Here is a 20,616-nt window from a genome sequence, read left to right as displayed (position 1 = left end):
CTCCACAGGCACAGAGGAACCTGGCGGTGCCTAACTCCCTACTTAGGGCTGTAAAGTAGGCGTTTTTTAATTCCACGGTGGTCTGTATTTTGGGGAAAGAAAAAATCTTCCCCGAGTAAAAGTTTTTATTTTGGAATTGGCCCAAAATAATTTTGGGTGTGATGTGTGAAAATCTGAACCTAATTTTTTCAGAGTTTTTTGTTATTCAAGGATGAAAAGAGGTACATTTTTAAATGTACTCCACCTTTTTCAAAACGGACTGGGGTCATTATGGTGTTCACATAACTCAGAAACAGCCCAGGCTATAAAATTAGGACTTGGCAGAAAGGGAGTTCCTAGGGAGAAGGTTAAATCGAGGTAAACTGAAGGGAGAGTTGGACAGTTGGCGCAATTGTGGAGGTAGGAAGCATGAGGTCCCCTCGTTAGGCAACTACTCTACCCTGCGAGCGCTGGAAGCCGGATGCACAGAGCCAATCGAAGGGAGGTTTCGCTCGCCTTTAGCCCTTCCCGGAGAAAAACGCTCAGTGGAGGCTGGTGCGCTCGTGTGCCTGTTTGCACATTGTTTGCAAGGGTGCATGTGTGCGATGCATGTGTTTCTGCGTGCATGTGTGCATATAAGTGCGCGCGTGTTTGTTTACATGTTTATGCCTGCTTGTGTCTGTGGGAGTGTGCACGTGTATCTAAGTGCACGTGTGTGGATTTGAGAGTAAGTCTGTGTGTGTGTGTACGCGCGCGCGCGTTCTCGATGGGTCGTGCAATCTGCGAGGAGGGCATTCCGACGCTGAGCAGGGCTGTGGGGGCCTGTTCCTACTCCCCTTCATTTGATCCCACTCCCAGGAAACTAGAACTCTGCCGCGCGTGCAGCCAGACGCTTCCTGCAGAGTGTTGGCTCCGCATCGTGGAGGTGCAGGTAAAGGCCAAGCCACTAAACGCGGCTCCGGGGCAGCCACATTCCCGCGCCTTTCTAGGACAGCCGTCCAGGAGCGACCTCGGGCGGCGGGCGGGGCTCGGCCGGCGGCGAGCCGGCCCGGGATTCCCGGCCTGTCCCTTTAACCCCGCCGTGAGGCGGGAGCACGTGAGCGGGGATCCGGGTGGCACCCGGGCGCCGCCGCCGCGGAGGCAGTTGTATTTCGAACACTGCCTCTGGCCCGCGGCCAGGCGCCTTGGCTCGGCGGTCTGCCTGGCCTCCCTCCTCCTCATACTTTTCCTCCAGCGCAGCCCCCTCCCCTCTATCCGCCCACGATTAGAGGTGGGCACTCCCCCCATCTCGCCGCCCCCTCCCCAAGCACACACACACACACACTCAACCCGCTCGAATCCTGGGGCAGAAACTCAGAAAACTTCCAGCCTGGGCAGCGCGCGCTTGGTGCAGGACGCAGGAGCAATCAGCCCGTCCCCCTCCAACTCTCCGGTGCCGCTGCCGCCCGCTCCCGCCACCCGAGAAGGCACGGTGCCACCAACCGCTCCGTCCCCTGCCTGCGCCCCGTGCCCGAGCGGATCCCCGCAAAATCTCCCCATCCTCCCTTCGCTTTCCGACTGCCCAAGGCGTTATTTGTTTTCTCTCTCTTTCTCTTTCTTGCTCTGCGAGCGCGGAGCGGGGGGGAAGAGGAGGAGGAATTCTTTCCCCGCCTAACATTTCAAGGGACACAATTCACTCCAAGTCTCTTCCCTTTCCAAGCCGCTTCCGAAGTGCTCCCGGTGACCGCAACTTCTGAACCCAAACTGAGAGGGGAGCCTCCCAGCTTCCATTCCTCTTTTCCTTCTCCTTCGCTTTCCTCCTCCTCTCACTACCTCCACCTCCACCGCCACCTCCACCTCCGGCACCCACCCACCGCTGCCGCCGCCACCAGCAGCGCCTCCTTCTCTCCTCCTCCTCCTCCCCTCGTCTCTCTTTTTGGCAGCCGCTGGACGTCCGGTGTTGATGGTGGCAGCGGCGGCAGCCTAAGCAGCAGCAGCCCTCGCCGCACGCCAGCTCTCGCCCACCCCGCCTCATTCTCCAGCCCTACCTCGCAATCTCCCGAAAGGTGCCGGGCTGATTCGGGGCGGCAGAGGCGAAGCGGCTGCAGCGGCGGTAGGAGCGGCGGCGGCGGCAGCGGGAGCGGCGGCGGGAGGCAGGATGAGCGCACGCGGTGAAGGCGCCGGGCAGCCGTCCACTTCAGCCCAGGGACAACCTGCCGCCCCGGCGCCTCAGAAGAGAGGACGCGGCCGACCCAGGAAGCAGCAGCAAGTCAGTACGCGGGCGGGGTGGGGGCAGTCGCCCACCTCCGCTCCCTCCGCGAGGGCCCCGCGACGCGCGGCCACCCTAGCGCGGGAGTCCGGGCGCCTCGGCCGCCGCGGGGGCGGGCTGCGGAGTCCGCGGCGCGAGTGCGCGGCTGAGCCCCGCTCGCCTCCGGGCCGGGAGATGGGCGCCGCGGCGGGCGGCCGGGTGCGGGCAGGAGGTGGGGTCGGGCGAAGCGTCCTCGGACTTTCGCTATTGTGCCCGGCCCGAGTGGCGCGGTGTCTCCTGGTGACGGGAAACGGCCGGGTCCGACAAACCGGGACTCGCCAAGCACTTTCCTAGTCGCTTTACAGTGGCCCGGGAAACAGGGGTCCTCTGGCGGGTCAGGGTCGGAGGGGCTGAAGTCCTGGGGGCCGGAGGCTCTTTCTCCCGCCAACCCGGGCTGCTCGCTGGCCGGGAACTGGCGCGCCGCAGCCGCCCCCTTGGCGCCCTCCCCAAGTTCTCGGTGGCCTGAGACTCGCGCCCTCCCGACAAAGAACTCGTGGGCCCGCCCGGTTCTGTTAGGGCTCTTTAAATGCGGCGCGGCGTCCGATCTGCGACCGCCGCTGCTGAGGTGTCCCAGGAAAGGGGCTGCAGGAGATCCTGCGTCCCCACGGGACAGGATTAACTAGTTTGGCCAAGGGCGCAGTGGAAAGTAGTGTCCAAGAGGGTGCACGGTAGCTAGGGTCACTTCCTCGCCAGGCGCCCAGTCCCCCTTTTGCCTCCGGATCTCGCGCCTCAGCTCTGCAGACATTAAATGTACCCCTCCAGAACGAGTGGCTGGGGGCTGGGAGGGAACGATTGAGGGGCGCCCGGGACCCCGCCGAGTGGAGGGTTTTGTCTGCGGATGCAACCAATTAAGCGTGCAGCCGGCGCTTGCAGAGCTGCGCGCAGCGCCCAGGGCGGAGGGGTTTTGTTCGCGGCAATTTCCAAGCCTTCGCGGGTAGGGCTTGAGCGGGACTTGTCTATTGAGAACATTTAAACTCCGCTTCCGCGGGCTTTAAAACTACTTCTACGTTCTTTAGCTTTAAAGCGCTTCTTTCAAGGCAAATAGGCCGAGTAGGAAATAATCCTAGAGTCCCAAAGCTACCTAGAGCAAGGTGGGGAAACCGAACAATGTTTGCTTGCCATTGCGTTTTAGAAAAGCTGTTGTACCTTTTTGAAATCATCAAAGGAAACAAGCCAATCTAGAGGCCCCAGAGTTTTCCCGCTCTGCCGGAGCGACACTTTACATCGCGTTAGAATCCTGTTTTACACCTCCCAGGAAGTCACTGCCCTTCCCCCCGCCCTTGTTTCCCACCCGCCACCCAGCTTTCTCAAACTCTGCTAATTGCCCCCCACCTCCGAAAAATAATCCAAATAAAATTGCAGCGGGGACTGGAGGTGATTGAAGGTTTTACCTTTGAGTTAAGGCAGAGCTCACAAAGAAAGAAAAATGTGTCTCCGATGTTTCTCCGGATGTGCCCACTGGCGCTAGTGGTCCCACAGAAGCTTGCAGGAAACCTTTCCCAGATTGTCTAAATAGGATGCGAATTTTCATTGAAGACCTTAATGCATTTTAAGCTAATAGTCTCATTTAATCACCGAAACTGAATGAAATGTAAATTGATGATTCACTGGATAAATATTTAGGATCTGGAATATTAATCATCGCATTCTCTTAACCACTTGAGTATTTACTACTTGGCATAGAAGCCATTTAAAGTTTTGCTAAACCTATTGATAGTTTCAATTTCTCCATCCCAGACACTTGCATTCCTCCTCACTACCACCCCCCTACACCCCTTTTAGTTTCCTTCGGTCCACCCCCCATAAGGGATTTCCCAAAAGAAAGTTTTGAAAAAAATGCTAATTTTTATCAGAAGATATTTAAATGTAGACTGGAGACCATGCCTGCATCTCCAAAGGGAAGTGAAGAGTTGAAGCAATTATCTAGATAATTCAAGCAAAGCCTTCCACAACGGAGTTACGCTAATTATTTGGAAATTTTAGGAGGAATGGAGTTATTTTAAGTTGAAGAAGTTGGATAATTGCTCCAATATTTCACTCAGTGTGTTGATTGAGTCATAATTGACTTACAATGCAGATACACAGAATGATCGAAAGCCACCTTTTCAATATGGGAGATTGTTGAAATATTTATGATGTTAGCTTCGTATTTCTGTTGTTTAAAATGGTAGTACAGTGGAGAGTAGTATTTGTATAAAATGCTTATTATTTCTCTGAGTTGCCAGATACACAACCTTGCATATTTTGCACTTTAAGGACATATAACTTTCTTTCTGGAACATGCAACCTTGTCAGCCTTTGTTACCTTTCTCTGGTTGAAATAGAATCTAGTTTTCATATGCAAAATAGAATTTCCTCTTTTAATCCCTGGATTAAAAGTCTAGTTATTTCCCCTTTCTGTAAACTCTGTACCAGCATCATCCATTTGTGCTTGAACTAAATTTGTTCCAACAGTTCTGTTGAGCAGCACAGGCAGAAAATATATCTATAGAGTCAGGGTCAATTTCTTTCAGACATTCTTGCCACAACAGAATTTTTTTTTCCCTCGAAACTAGGAGCCAACCGGTGAGCCCTCTCCTAAGAGACCAAGGGGAAGACCCAAAGGCAGCAAAAACAAGAGTCCCTCCAAAGCAGCTCAAAAGGTGAGATTTCTTAAGTCCTCCCAACCTTCTCAACACCCACAGGAACCTCCCTGTAATTTTCCCATTCTAGATCCACACCTAAGGATTTCTCCCAAGTGGGTAACCCAAGACTCATTTCCTACGCTTACTATTGGTGAGATCTCCAAGCATATACTTAGCATAAAAAAGTTTATGAAGCTGCTTGGGGTTGTTTTTAAACAATCACCAAATAATAAGAAACTTAAAGCAGAGATGGGAGGGGGAGGTAGGAGAGTAGAGAATAAACAAATAAGATTTGCACCAGTTGTGAAATAGTTAAAAAAAAAAAAAAGTATAGATTTTGTTTGGCAGTGAAGTTTTTGCAATTTCCTTTAAAAATAATAAAGGTTAACTTCCTTTGTGCTTATTTACATGATTAGTGGAAGACCAAATCCCACTCTTCAAGTTAAGGACTTTGCCAAATAGATGATAATTAGAAGTAAATTAAATTGTAGGATTCTGGGGAAAAAATTCACGAATTTTACAGCTTTAAATGTACTGATAAAGTATTTTGCTTGTTTGCCATCAACGTTCAATATAATATATCATTGTCTTTCAAAAACCTTTCCATCTCAGGTGATACGGAAATGTTCTGAATAGGACAATGAGAAATTTTTAAAACAAATGTTTGACTCATTTATTGTACATTTTGGGGCAGAATAGAACCCAACCAAGTGTAACTTCCAGTGTTTTTCTTTATAAGTTTTAAATTACAGTTTAAAAACTTCATGTTTGATGGTATTTGAACTCGCAAAGAAGAAATATCTCAGGATCAGTGCATACACAGAGAAGTGAAGGTGAAGACAAAAATTACAATTTTTAAACTTGACAAATAAATCAGAAAAACCTTTCTGTATTTTATTTGTAGGTTTGTATACTTGTTAAAAACAAAGGTTCAAAATTCAGAAGTCAATTTTGATATATCTTTACAGTAGATTTGAGTATACCATGTACAGTGTTTGTTAAGAATAGCTATATGCTCATCTTTGGGAAATTAATGTTTTGTGTGGTTTTCTCTATGACTGTGAGCACTAACCATATTATATTTGATAGTTTTCAGTGTTGTAAACTACCATAGCAACCAGGGACACGTATAAAGTTATTTAGGGAGCAACTGTGAGTTCTTGTCTGTTTTAAGTCTTGAACATAGTTGAAAGAGCAGATTTCTAATATACTTAAATATAATTGCTTCTCAGAGTGAAGATTTAATCATACTTATATTTAATCAATACACTTTGAAGTAGTTCTAAATTATCTTGTCATTTAAAAATGACAATATGTAATCTGGTATTACTAACAGGAATACTTTGTGTTTTTTTACCTGCTTTATTAAATTAAATAAAAAGGGCTAATTTACCAAAGAAGTTTTTTTGTTGTTGTTGCGGAAGTTAATTTTATCTTAATTTGACTCTAATGGAATGGCAAAGGAATATCTTGGTAGTTAGCTGACAGACATTTAAACTATGATGTAATTGCCCTGAAAAATGCATCATTATAACATTTGCCAGGAAAAAAAATCTGTAAATCTCATCATAAATAAATTATTTAAAATTTAATACAAAAGAGGGGAAATTATCTCTCAGATTTTACTGTATTACATTTTCTGAATGAGTGAAGATATGCTTCTGTCACCTTTTCTTCATTTTGAAAAGTTTGCCACTGACTAACAAAATCTTAAATTGGCAAAGGAAAGCTGAGACTTGTGCCTCATTTACCACCTAAAGCAAGATAACAGAAAGTTGGTCTCTTCCAAGTAAGGTGTAACTTATTTTTAGTTACTTTGGTGATAGGTGTTTATAAATGACCCTTAGGCTACTCATCTTTCTGTAATTCTTCATGTAGTATGCACATAACATTACAACTTCCAAACTAGAAGTAGGCTTTCTTTTTCCCAAGGAAAGTTTTCTCTGAAATCTCATTCTTCCAGACAAAATTATTTCACACACTTCTGTTATAAAAGTTCCCTTTCTAATAAAACTGGATAAATATTTTCACTCAGAACATGACTGTTATAGTTCTTCAGTTTTATAAATTACGCTTCATTTGGAAAAGATAATACTTCACAAAATAATGAATGACATTGATGAATTATTCATGGCATGAGTAAACTTAAGGTATTTTCAGTTTCAGATCAGTATTTATTGAGTTTGCTTTTACCTTATATAAACGTGACTATCAAACATTTTTTGTCAAACATATATTGTATTCTAACAAAACATATTTTTGTTAGGACTTTGAAAAACAATTTTTTTGGGGAAAAGTTACATTGTTCTTATCATGTAAGAGAAACATGCTCTGCTAGACTGACCAGGGTAGGGATGAGAAGTCTTCTGTGATTAATAAATTGGGACTTCTCCTGCAAACCAAAGCTCATCATAATGGAAAATATATAACAAAAACTGGTAAGTATATAAGAGAACAGAGCTCTAAAATTAGAGAAGATGCAGTGTACACTGGGATCCTGATGATGCTGTATGTTTAAATTTTCTTGGTGCTCGAAATTTCTTTACTTACAAAGTTTGTGTTTGGACTCAGTAGCTGGCCTTGGGGCATTTGAAAACAAAACTGCTTGTTGGAAAATTAGCAATGTGAAACTTGACAATGCATGCGGAAAGTTGCAAGACCAAGTGGAGGACTACTAAATTAGCTCTCACTTTAATTTCAGGCCACATTCAATATAAAATTGATTTGTGTAATACAAAAAACAAACATTTATGAAAACACAATTTGTTATGCTTGGAACTTTTGGAAGAGAATGTAACTATTCTTGACTTTGCTTCTAGTCCATTATGACAAGTTCTCATGGATAACCATTATGTAGAAATTCTAGTTATTCCCAAGAGCACCAATCTTAGTGCTCAAAATTCATCCCTGAACCAGAGTCATATTGTTATCTTCATAAAAGATCAGAAGTTAATGTTTTCCTGAATAAATAATTTATTCATGTGAGTATGCATGTGTGTGTGTCTTGACCCTTTTATTTATGTGTTAGCTTGAGATATACCTGTGACCAGTTGCTTCTTAATTTCCTTTTTGTTTTATTTTGTTTTCCTCTCCTGTTTGTGCTGGATGAAAATAAGTTGTATTTTCATATTTCTCATGTTTGGAAAGTAGAAAGATATAATCTCCTTTAGTTTAGGATTTTTGTTGTGGCTTTTTAGTCATAAAAGAACACTGGAGGGGTTTCTTAGAAGTCAAAGTCATCTGTAAGTCTCAAGCCAATTGTCTTGCAGGTACTTTTAGGGAAAAAAAAAATTCTGAGACTGAATTAAATTTAATTGAAAGAACTGCACATTAAATAGATCTCAGGTGTGAGATAGCCTTCCTTCATATCACAGACGTTCCTGAACTTCCTTTGGACTTTAGGTGTAGTGAAGAGAAAAAGCACAAAATGAAAATAGGGTTTAGGTAAAGTGTACTTCAAATAATGTATTCAGACAAGCACTTGATTTATATTTTCCATTTGCCTATACAAAGAAAACCTGATATGAATTGGATACTGTAAAGAAATAAAGAAATTGCTCCTTTTCTAATCATGTTCCTTCCTTGAAAAGTGGTTGATTTTTCACAAATGATTAATAACACCGTGCACAGATATTTTAGGAGGAAAGAATGGGGTTTCCTCATGATTTCAGACAAATGTTCAAACACAGATGCTGAGTGAGGGGGCGATTTTTTTGCAGGATATAGTAGGTCCAACTGAAGACAGGAACCAAAAGCATCATTGTAGGTAAGTCAGGGGAAGATGGTATTGGAAGCTGTGGTACAATTCCAGCTTATAGCTTCTATGTTACTAATATGATTTAGTTTGAATTCCTCTGTGTTTTTATAGGCAAGCAATTTCCCCTGGGACTCAGGGCTCAAGGATACAGATGAGTCCAGTCAGGTGGAATTACATAAATCCTGGTTGTTGTCTCCATTATCTTGGTATTTTAGGCTGTTTTACCTTAACAGTTGACTCCTTTTTTTCACTTCACTTTGCCAGAGAGGACAGAGCCTTAACGTATCAGTAAATTTTCTTTCACAGTGCCTTTGAGTCATTGTAGATTATGATCCAAATATGGAAGATTGAAATGCATTTGAGTTATTATGTGAAGTCACTTTACTTTAGGGGACCCAGAAATCTCTTTCTTTGGCAGTTATCATTCTGAACTTTTTCATCGAAAGCCTCTCATTACTTTGACTGACCTCCAGCTCTGGCTCATTTTTATCTCAAGGTCTCAACAGATCATTTTGCTCAAGAGAACACTCCAGATTGGTATTCTGTTTCCTTTGCAGTTCTTTTTAAAGACTAGATGGGTGCTGAAGAGCATTTTATGTTAGTTAAATCATTCAGACCTATCTTATCTTGTTACCTGACTTTCTGCAGTTTCCATAACTCACTTGGGAGCCATATAGTTTGGCACAAGGGTGCAACAATGAATTTTACTATCCTTAATTCTGAAATTTTCAGCTCTTGAGTTTTTGTTCTGCCAACCAGGAGAAAAAGGTAAATGGAGAACAGATTCCATTTTAGGCTGCTGCTTTATTATTCTGTATTGCTTTAATCTAGTGAACACTGCTGAATGGCGTCTTCTAATTGATTCAGCAAGGAGCAGTCACAGCCATTTTTTTTTTTCTCCAGGATAACGTAAGGAACAGTTTGCTTAGAAGGTCACCCCTGTGAACTCTCATATCATTGCTATTGATTTCTCTGATTACAAAAGAGGAAGAAAGAACCGTTTAAAGAGGAGAATCCTAAACTTTGAAAATAGCTTTTCCTGTCATTTTGGCCTTGGCTTTAATTTTGTATTTGTATAAGTGAAGACAGGCATGTGTAAATAATGACATGGGAGTTGACAACAAGGACTTCTTTGGGGAAAATGGGCATGCACTACAATGGATGATAGAATTCACTTTTGTTTCCTCTTCGAAAATATGTACTGATGGAAAGATTGTAATTTTTTTTAAAGACTAAAAATGGTTGCATGTACAGTTTGGAAACTCATAGAACTAGATTAGCATAAAGGTTAAGTGAGAATTACTTATCATTTAGTGTGACAGTTAGCCCAGTGGATTTTGATTACCACAGCACATTGATTTACACTGTATTTTTGAAAGAACTACTAAAAGAAATAAATGTGACTTTCTATACTTTTGTAGGTGGCTCCATTTGCTCTTAAGTCTGTCAGTCTTAGTCATATATACATATATATGTAAAAATACGTGAAAACAAAGCAGGATACCACTAAGCTGATAGTTTCTCTAGCTCTTGTGTGTGTTTGTGTATAGACTCGCTGACTGATTTGGATAGGGGCATTCTGACTTCCATGCATTATCACAGTATGCTGTGAGCATTTAGAATAACAAAAAGATTAATAGCTATCTAAATTTGACCCAGAAGTCAGAAGTAGATATTGCGCTTGGTTCCCAGTCTCAGCTTTTGCCTATGTCTTTATAGGAAACTCGGAAATATTTTAGTCTTAACTACTCATTTGATTTCCACCCTGGAAGTTTGGTGTTTTTTGTGTTTGTTTTTTTTTTTAATTTCCCCCAGGGATCAAACCTGGGTTCCTCCTGCATTGCAGACAGATTCTTTACCGTCTGAGCCACCAGGAAAGCCCTACATTTCCCCATGGCTACTTTATATGGGACTGTCTCCCAGAAGAACAGACCTTTTATTGCCTTGAAATCAGATGGGGTCTCAATTCTACCAGTTAGGGGGTTAGTAATAGCTGCCCTACATAAGTAAGACAACGCTCAGAAAATCACTCATTACTTTGGAAACTTACAGAATTAGGAGGGTGGCTTTTTGTTGTTGTTGTTGTTTTCTACTTTTTGGCCTTTCATTTGGGTGTGTGAGATCTTGATCTTAGTTCCTCACCAAAAATCGAACCTGTGCTCCCTGCAGTTGGAGCACGGAGTCTTAAAACTGGACCCCCAGGGAAGTCCCAGGGAGGTATTTTTTTTAAGAGTGACATTTTACAGTATGGAGGGAATTAAGAAATTACATTGGTTTACCCACTCTAGTATTCTTGCCTGGAGAATCCCATGGATAGAGGAGCCTGGCAGCTATAGTCCACAGGGTCGTAGAGTTGGACATGACTGAGCAGCTAACACTCTTCTACCTAGTGCTTAAACTTTTATCAGCCTTACCTTACATATACCTTAGCTCTGTTAATCTTCTGATGTAGGCATTGTGGTCTTCATTTCACAAATGAGAAAACGGATTCAGAGATGTAAACTGTGACATGTCTAATGTTCAGCTGTTGTAAATGGGAGCATCTGGATTTGAGTTCAAATCTAATTCTAAAACTTATGATTGTTCCATATTATGTGTTGTCAAATATCTTGTAAAATATTTGCTACAAGGTAGATTATGTTTTCTCCAGTAACCAGAAACATAGGTTGGAAGTTAGGTTTTGAGAAACCTTTGCTGGGCAGTTCTACACAAGCTTATAAAGGGATTGGAAGTATGGGCCCGCTGCAACCCATCCTCACAAATTTCTGGCCCTCAAGTAAACCAGAAGGCTGTGCCTTTGAAGATCATGGCACATCCAGAAGTTGTGAGATGAAGGGGCTGAATGAAGTATCTTCTAAAGCCCTCCTAAGCTGTAGAATTCTGATGGCAAGAAGGAAACAAGACACACAGGTGATATAAATACCAGAGTTACTTTCTGTCCCTCATGCAATAAATATGTAGTGAGCACATATTATGCACCAGACACTAATGCTAAGCACTCATTACAAGTTCAAGAGTTCTATTTGCTAGATGAGTTTCCTTTCTTAATTAATTTTTTAGTGCTAATATATGCAGATGACACCACCCTTATGGCAGAAAGTGAAGAGGAACTCAAAAGCCTCTTGATGAAAGTGAAAGAGGAGAGTGAAAAGGTTGGCTTGAAGCTCAACATTCAGAAAACAAAGATCATGGCATCTGGTCCCATCACTTCATGGGAAATAGATGGGGAAACAGTGGAAACAGTGTCAGACTTTATTTTGGGGGGCTCCAAAATCACTGCAGATGCTGATTGCAGCCAGGAAATTAAAAGACGCTTACTCCTTGGAAGAAAAGTTATGACCAACCTAGATAGTATATTAAAAAGTAGAGACATTACTTTGCCAACCAAGGTCCGTCTAGTCAAGGCTGTGGTTTTTCCCGTGGTCATGTATGGATGTGAGTGTTGGACTGTGAAAAAAGCGGATCGCCGAAGAATTGATGCTTTTGAACTGTGGTGCTGGAGAAGACTCTTGAGAGTCCCTTGGACTGCAAGGAGATCCAACCAGTACATTTTAAAGGAGATCAGCCCTCGGTGTTCATTGGAAGGACAGATGCTAAAGCTGAAACTCCAATACTTTGGTCACCTCATGAGACGAGTTGACTCACTGGAAAAGACTCTGATGCTGGGAGGGATTGGGGGCGGGAGGAGACGGGGACGACAGAGAATGAGATGGCTGGATGGCATCACCGACTCGATGGACATGGGTTTGGGTGGACTCCGGGAGTTGGTGATGGACAGGGAAGCCTGGCGTGCTGTGATTCATGGGGTCGCAAAGAGTCGGACACGACTGAGCGACTGAACTGAACTGAACTGAATACGTTTAAGAAACTGGAGTATCAGAACCTCTTAGGGACAGAAATAATTACATTTCCTACTTAACGTTCTTCTCAACCCTCGTGAATCTACAGTTTTGAATCTGAACTTCTTTGAAAAGACAAAAAATGAAGACAAGTCAGGAGGGAATAACGTTTCTAAAATATGACAGTTGCAAATATTAGTGTAACAGTGCTGATAATAGTCTGAAATTCAGTTCTTACAAATGCAGAATTCCCACCCTCTCTCCCTACTCACCCACCCTGAGATAAGCAGTTAAGTATTTAGAGTAAGTTATTGTCTGAATCATACATGGGTTTGTAGCGTGGAACCAAATTCCAGTCTGGCAATGGAAAACCAAATATACACTTCCACAGTGTTGCATATGTTGATGTATTAAAAACAAAACAGGCCTCCGAAATGTTTTGTTTGTTTTCTATTGAAAAATAATATCCTGAAGAGCATTAAACACAGGGAAAAAAAAGTTAAAGCCAGTGTTTTCCAATATGTAAAATTCCTGGATCTATGCTGGTTTACAAATGAAAATCCTAACTGGTTTTACAGGCTTTGTGAAGTTTGATCAGAATGATTAAATAATGTGGGTTTTAAGGAACAATGAAAACCTCCCAGATCGCTGCCACACAGCACTGCTAATGTGCTTCTTCTAGATGTCGTCTCAGAAGAGGGTTTCAGCTTACATGTAATACTGGCCCCAAGACCAAAGAGCAAGTTCACTTTTAACAAGTCCAAGTGATAATCAGGATACTTTGCCCTTCAGCTAATGGTGCAAATTTTATTTTTGAAGAGACTTTTTGTAAATGGGAAGCTTGATTTAAAGTCTTCTCCTTTGCTGGGCTTTCTCGCTCTATGAGAGATTTGCTTTCTCTGAAATGTAGTGAAGCCCTTTTAGAAAACAACCCTCTTCAACAGATTTTAGATCCACCCGGATCACATCATGGATCTGGAAGCATAGCCACCATACTGAAAAGTCTAGCATAGAAGCGCCATTAGCCTTTAAGATCTCAAGCAGACTCCTGCTCTCAACCCCTCCTCCCGTCCCCAGGCCCATTAAAAAGGATTTCTATCTTCCATGTTTGTATAATTTACTACTGAGTAAACTGTGCAATCTTACAGTCACTCCTAAAGATTAAATCAGACACTGCTTCTGTATTAGGGAATTTCGTACTCCTATAACTCACAATGTACCAACCAGAGGGTTTCTTAAAAGCTTCATTCTTAGGGTGACAGATGGGTGTAATGGAATATTTGCATTGACTGAAGCTTCTATGAGATTGGAATGACTTGAAGGGAAACTTTCCCTTTAAGAGTTTCATCGCATTAGGAGTGAAAGAACATTTATTGAGCACCTCCTTTATGGCGGCCACGTCACTTCTCACTGGAGGCATTATCTCCATTTCACACCTGAACCCAAATTAAGGTTTTCGAGGACCTGCCCAAAGTTATAAAGCCAACATGGCAGAGCAGATATTTGAGCCTGAGCTTTCCAGAGCAGTCTGTGTTCCTCCCTCTCTGTGTTCCTCCCTCTCTCTCAGAAACAACACTCAGAAAGAAGGTGTGATTTGCTGGGCACTTCTAGTTTTCACTTAACTCATGCCCTTCTGACTGAAGGTAAGACAAGGCTACCAATACCTGAGAAGAAATGATTCCTTTGTGGAACCATTCAAAGTAGTAACCCCTACTACTGTGATTCAGAGTGCCCAAATCTGATGCTTAGCTGGAGCTGAATCAGTGATAATTTCAGTTAAGATGTCTTTTTATAGTAGCAAATATATTAATGCTAAAGGAAGGTAGCATTGTTAGAATAAGAGTCTGGACTTTAGAGTCCAGCAGAACTGGGTTCAAATCTGCTTTGTATGCAGACTGGGTTATTCACCTTGTCTATTTAAGACTTAATTGCTCATTGCAAAATAAGAGAAATAACAATAGCTGCCTGTACCGCTGTTGTAAAGATTAAAGTAACACATGCGAATGACTTGGCCCAGTGCCTAGGGTACTTTAAATACTTGATAAATATGCACTAACATTATATCACAGAAAGTTTTGGTTAATTCATGGAACCTGTTAGATTAATGCCAGGTCAAGAAGATTTGGTGAAAAAGCTTATGATGTAAAAGTCTTACTTTGCCTATGTACCTGTGTATCTTTGTATCTATCATCTACCTCCATCTGTTTTTACCAGGCAGATTGAAGAGAGAAAGAATCATCTGACAGTGTAGACAAATACTATACAATAGGAAATTGTAGTATTATTGTACCAAATACTTACTGTCTGCTAACGCAGGTAACAGAAGTAAAATGTAAAACAAGTTATCCTGGCTCAGGTTACCTGTATTTTTGTGTTTATAGAGCCTTGAGAAGATTCTCATATACAGAAGAGTATGTACCAAGTTTTTTTTACTCTGGAAATGAAAATTATAAATGTATTTTTATAGAAGGAGTATATGATGGGTGTGTGTTGGTGAACTTTGGGATTACAGTAGGGGTGATAAACAGAGAAATTATTTTATGGTATTAAAATCTAACTCAAAAGGGAAGAAATAGCTGTGATACCAGAAAAATCTTCTGTGAAGCAAAGCAATGAAACAAACTCTCAAGGGAGTTAGAAATATATTCATGTTAGGTCTGTGTTGAGTATGCAATTGTTAATAACATCCATTTTTTATTAATTATTATTTTTAGCATCCCTAGTTTCTATCTCAGAGATAAACATTGATGATTTCTGCTAGCTTATTTTGCTTTCTCTTTGGGTGGACTGATAGACAGGTGATTGTTTGAGGCAAAGAATAGGAAATGAACTATGTAGAGGTGTGCTAATATTTGTATCTTTGATTTGGAAGCCTATATATTTTCACTCACATTTAGATTTGCTTTTGATTAACAATGTACTTTGTAATGTAGAAGTACTTTGTAAATTGTACAGTAATATAGAGTGCTAATTTTCATAATTTTAGTTTTGCTATGGAAAGAAAATAATTTAAGAAACAACTTTTTAAAATCTTACTTTACAAAATTATGGATATATGGGAATTCCTTTTTTTATTACAGACAGAAATAAGGATAAAATGGCTTTTTTTTTGGCTGCACCATGTGGCTTATGGGGTTCAATCCTTCTTCTCTTGTTCTTTTGATCTCTTGTTCTGTCTTACCCAGGATTGAACCCAGGCCCAGGCAGTGAAAGCCTGGAGCCCCAACCACTAGACCACCAGGGAACTACTGCAAAATGGCTTTTTTAAAAGCATTTTCATGCATTTCAGAGATCATTCCAGGAGAGTCTATTAGGGTGAGGGTTGCCTAGATCTCTCTTTGCATCATGGAATGAAAAATGCAGAAGATGAGCCTTCAAGAAGACTGAGATTGTTAAAACCAATGTCAATACCTCATCTGCAAAGCAGAGCATTCTTACTTGGAATGGGTCCTTGGTGCAGCACTTACAAGAAATGTCAGGTAGGAAATGATATGACTTCCTTTTTCATTTTGCAGAAAGCAGAAGCCACTGGAGAAAAACGGCCAAGAGGCAGACCTAGGAAATGGGTGAGTAATAAGATAAAATTTGTGTTCTTGTTTTGTAATGAAAAATTTCTGGGTTCTTTTGTTGTTGTTGTTGTTAATTTATTTATTTTCAATTAGAGGATAATTGCTTTAAAATATTGTGTTGATTTCTACCATAACATGAATCAACCTTATCTATATATATGTTCCCTCCCTCCTGAAGCTCCCTCCCACCTCCCACCCCATCCCAACCCTCTAGGTTATCACAGAGCACCAGATTTGAGCTCCCTGCATTGTAAAGTAAATTTCATTTTATCAATTACATTAATTTCTAACTTCTGGTTTGATGAATCTTTGAAAGGGTTAAGGCAGATTACCACCACTCCTTACCCTTAGGCTCCAGGAGTTTACTCAAAACACTTTTCTTTCCTGGGAGTGTCTCCTTTTTCTACCTCTTATCAACATGAAAAGAGTCTCCACTCTTCCTTCAAATGCAGTAACAATGAGATGACTTGTTCCCTGGGTTGAGTAACTAAGGTTAAAGGGTATTATGAAATGTTGGAAGTTGATTACAAATGGTGATAAAATTCAGATGAAATGTGTGTATGAGATAACTTTTTAGCTCTTTCTTTACATTTCTTATTGTTACTATTTCCTGGATGACTTGGCTTTGGACATATCTCATTTTCTAGGTGGTTTGTGTTTCCCTTTTCACATTGCCTTTGTTAGGAAACCAGGTTTTAATCTCCAGTTTTTCTTGCTTCCCTTAGTGGTCATTTTTACATACTGACAGTGGCTTCCATGCAAGCTTACTTGACTGCATAGGCACGCAGATCCTCAATCTTTTTGGGGTCAGAAATTCACTGATGGCTGAAAGTGCACGCTCAGTCACTAAGTTGTGTTCAACTCTGCGACTCCATGGACTGTAACTTGCCAGGCTCCTCTGTTCATGGGATTTTAGATAGAACCCAGGTCTCCTGCATTACAGGTCTGTTCTTTACTGTTGAGCCACCAGGGAAGCCCTCATTTGGAGTGACGTCATCTAAATGACAACTCTCTTCCTGACCCAAGGATTGAAATCGTGTCTCCTGCATTAGCAGGCAGATTCTTTACTGGCTAAGCCACATGGGATGGGTTTGCTAATTTTACCACTTGAAGCTTGTTTATACTGCTACATTACCTTGCTCTTCTGGTCTGTCTTTCCCAGTGACAGAGGAGACAAGTCTCAAAATGAATAAAACCATTTCTCAAGAAAGATGAAGGCATCTTCCCTACCCAGGATCGTCTATGATGGGATCTTGAGCCTTCCCTTTCTCTCTTCTGTGGTTCCGTCTTCATGCTTCATCTTTTTCCAGAGTTCCTTTGCTGCTCTGCTGGATTGCATTTTCCTATTAGTTTGCCATTCCTCTCCCATCAAGAATTCTGCATCCCTTTCTATTTATACTATGGTATTGCTTTCATTCCGTTTATTCATCTTCTTGTATTTTTTTCCCCTCTGCTCAACATATATTAGGATTAGATTTCTTAGCACAAGGAAATGGGGATGATCTTTAGATTGAAAACATCTCAGTGTTGCAGAGTAAACTTAAAGTAAGAGCATTTCATTCAAAACCTTCTGGTCCAGAAATGACTTCTCTCCAAACCAACCCACCAGGCGGTGATCATCTAGACTCTGCTCGATTACTTTTCATGTTAGGAAACTCATGTCCTCTTAAGGCTGCCTCTTCTTTCCTGGAAAGCTCTGGACATTAGAAAATACTTCCATCTGACTCCCTGTAACTTCCATTCACTGTTCCTAGGCCTCCCTCCTAGGAATATACAGAGTAATTGTTGTTACTTTTACTTGTGATAGCTCTTCAGATAGTTGAAGGCAATTAACCTATATACTCTTTGTTCTTTTCTGGTGTGAATACCTCCAAGCCTTTTAGCTCTTTCCCATAAAGAAACATTCTTCTTATTCTCCTCTGAGTATGCTTGTTTTCTTTGTCTTTTGTAATATGTCACCCAGAACTTAGTATCATATTCCAGGTGTGGGCTCCATAACCAGTGGGTTTATTACCTCTCTTGTTAGACATATGGTTCCAGTTACCTATTACTGTTTCATCAACCACCCCAAAACTTAATAATGTAGAAAGAAAAAAAACCCTCATGGATTCTTTGTGTCAGGAATATGGACAGGGCACAACAGAAACACAAAGGCTTGTTTCTGATTCAGGATGTCTGGGGCTTCAGCTGGGAGGACTCAGGAGACCTCCCAGATGTGTGTGTGTAGGGGGGTGCCTTTCATGCTTGGGGTAGAATCTGGAAGTATCTTCACTCACAGGGCTGGTGCTTTTGGAGAATTGGCTTAAAGTCTGGATGCATCTGAGAGTGTCCTCTGGAGCATCCACATACATAGCCTTTCCACCTTGGTGGTCTCAGGGTAGCTAGTCAATCTTCTAACATGCACTCTGGCCTTCCAGAGAGCATGTTCTCCCCAGTGAGGAGAAAGCTGCAAGCAAGGCCTTTTTTTTCCTGTAAGATTTTTTTTTTTTTGATGTGGACCATTTTTAGTGTCTTACTGAATTTGTAACAATATTACTTCTGTTTTAAGTTTTGGTTTTTTGGCCACAAGGCTTGTGGGATCTTAGTTCCCCATCTAGGGATTGAACCCACACCCCCTGCATTAGAAGGCAAAGTCTTAACCACTGGACCACCCAGGAAGTCCCAAGCCTTTTTTGACTTAGATGTCAAAAAGTGCTACTCCGTTATACTGGTGAGCACACTATTGAGTAAGCTGGTGTTGGCATACATATCAAATGTAGATCTGCTATTTTGTTTTTTATTTTTTCTTCCATTCAACAAGTATTCATTGACTTTCTTCCAGGGGATGCAATGGTAAGAACAACAGACTCTGTCCTTGATGGAGGAAGCTGTGATTAGTTGAAGAGTTATGCAAACAATTGTAACTTTGCCATCTGTGCTCAGTGCTGGGAAGGAGCAATAAGGGTGCTCTCAGGGCTTGTAGTCATGATGTGATTGCTATCAGGGAGACCAGGAAATACTTTTCTGAGGTGATCCTTGGCTGTGGTCTTGGGGATCTGTAATGACTAACCAGCTGAAATATACGTTAGACAGAGGAAGCAGTACTTGCAAAGGCCCTGTGGCTGGATGGAATACATTGAATAGGGGTGAAAAGCCAGTGTGACTGGGTCAGAGGGATCAAAGGGTGCAGGTGGGAGATGAGACTGGACAGGTGGATGGAAACTTTGCTCACCAAGTTACGGAAGGGTTTAAAAAATCATATACATTTTATTTATTTGCTTGAATGATTTTGCTCATGGAGGTGAAATGACCAGATTGTGTTTCATAAAGATGCCTTGACTATAGCAAAGAGAAATAGGTTTGCCATTTTTCTAAGCATCAGAACTAAAACAGCATCAATGGAATATATCCAATTGAACTCATCAATAAGGAAAACCTGTATAAACTTTATTATAGGCAACAAAATAGGAAATAGATAAGTTGTTTGAAATAATGAGATTAATGTTGCTAAAATGAAATGAAATGCTGCTGCTGCTAAGTTGCTTCAGTCATGTCCGACTCTGTACAACCCCATAGACGGCAGCCCACCAGGCTCCGCCGTCCTTGAGATTCTCCAGGCAAGAACACTGGAGTGGGTTGCCATTTGCTTCTCCAATGTATGAAAGTGAAAAGTCAAAGTGAAATCACTCAGTCATGTCCGACTCTTCATGACCCCACGGACTGCAGCCCACCAGGCTCCTCTGTCCATGGGACTTTCCAGGCAAGAGCACTGGAGTGGGTTGCCATTGCCTTCTCCTGAAATGAAATGCATTGTAAGCAAATACAACAAGGTTTAGCCAGCACACAGCTTCTATCTAAATAAAGCCCCAACCCAGCTTTATTTAGATATAATTGATACTTTCGAATTGTGGTGCTGGAAAAGACTCTTGAGAATCCTGTGGACAGCAAGGAGATCAAACCAGTCAATCCTAAATGAAATCAACCCTGAATATTTATTGGAAGGACTGGTGCTGAAGCTGAAGCTCCAATACTTTGGCCACCTGATACGAAGAGGTAACTCATTAGAAAAGACCCTGATGCTGGGAGAAATTGAAGGCAAGAGGAAAAGGGGACCACAGAGGATTATGAGATGTTTAGATGGCATCACTGACTCAATGGACATGAGTTTGAGCAGACTCCAGGAGATAGTACAGGACAGGGAAGCAAGCCTGGCGTGCTGTGGTTTATGGTGTAGCAAAGAGCCAGACAAGACTGAGCGACTGAACAACAATTGACATTTGACCTTTCGTAAGTTTAAGGAATACAGCATGTTAATTTGACTTATCTTTTGCAAAATACTTACCCCAGTGACATTAGTTAACACCGCCATCATCTTACATAATTACCATTTCTTTTTTTATGGTGAGAACATCTAAGATCTATTCTCTTAGCAACTTTCAAGTATATAATACTATACTGTCACTGTTGTTGTTATTTTGTCTCTCAGTCTTATCTGACTCTTTTTCAACCTCATGGACAGTAGCCCTCCAGGCTCCTCTGTCCATGGGGATTCTCCAGGCAAGAATACTGGAGAGGGTTGCCA

The 20,616-nt window shown here is 41.9% G+C and overlaps 1 protein-coding gene across 1 annotated transcript in view; it reads left to right on the top strand.

Moving 5' to 3' along the window:
• The first annotated feature begins 1,312 nt into the window (after positions 1 to 1,312).
• Positions 1,313 to 20,616, top strand: part of HMGA2 (high mobility group AT-hook 2) — a 152,208-nt gene continuing 132,904 nt past the window's right edge. Inside the window, exons 1-3 of the mRNA XM_055395115.2 lie at positions 1,313 to 2,227; positions 4,822 to 4,908; positions 16,002 to 16,052. Of these exons, the coding sequence (XP_055251090.1) occupies positions 2,117 to 2,227; positions 4,822 to 4,908; positions 16,002 to 16,052 (249 nt within the window). The 5' untranslated portion in view covers positions 1,313 to 2,116. The remainder of the gene's footprint in view (positions 2,228 to 4,821; positions 4,909 to 16,001; positions 16,053 to 20,616) is intronic.

Source organism: Moschus berezovskii, chromosome 6, assembly GCF_049115385.1.
Source record: "Moschus berezovskii isolate FMDL1 chromosome 6, NW_MosBer_1.0, whole genome shotgun sequence".
Taxonomy (NCBI): Eukaryota; Metazoa; Chordata; class Mammalia; order Artiodactyla; family Moschidae; genus Moschus; species Moschus berezovskii.
Note: the sequence above shows the minus strand (reverse complement) of the source record. Positions and strands in the feature narration are given on the sequence as shown.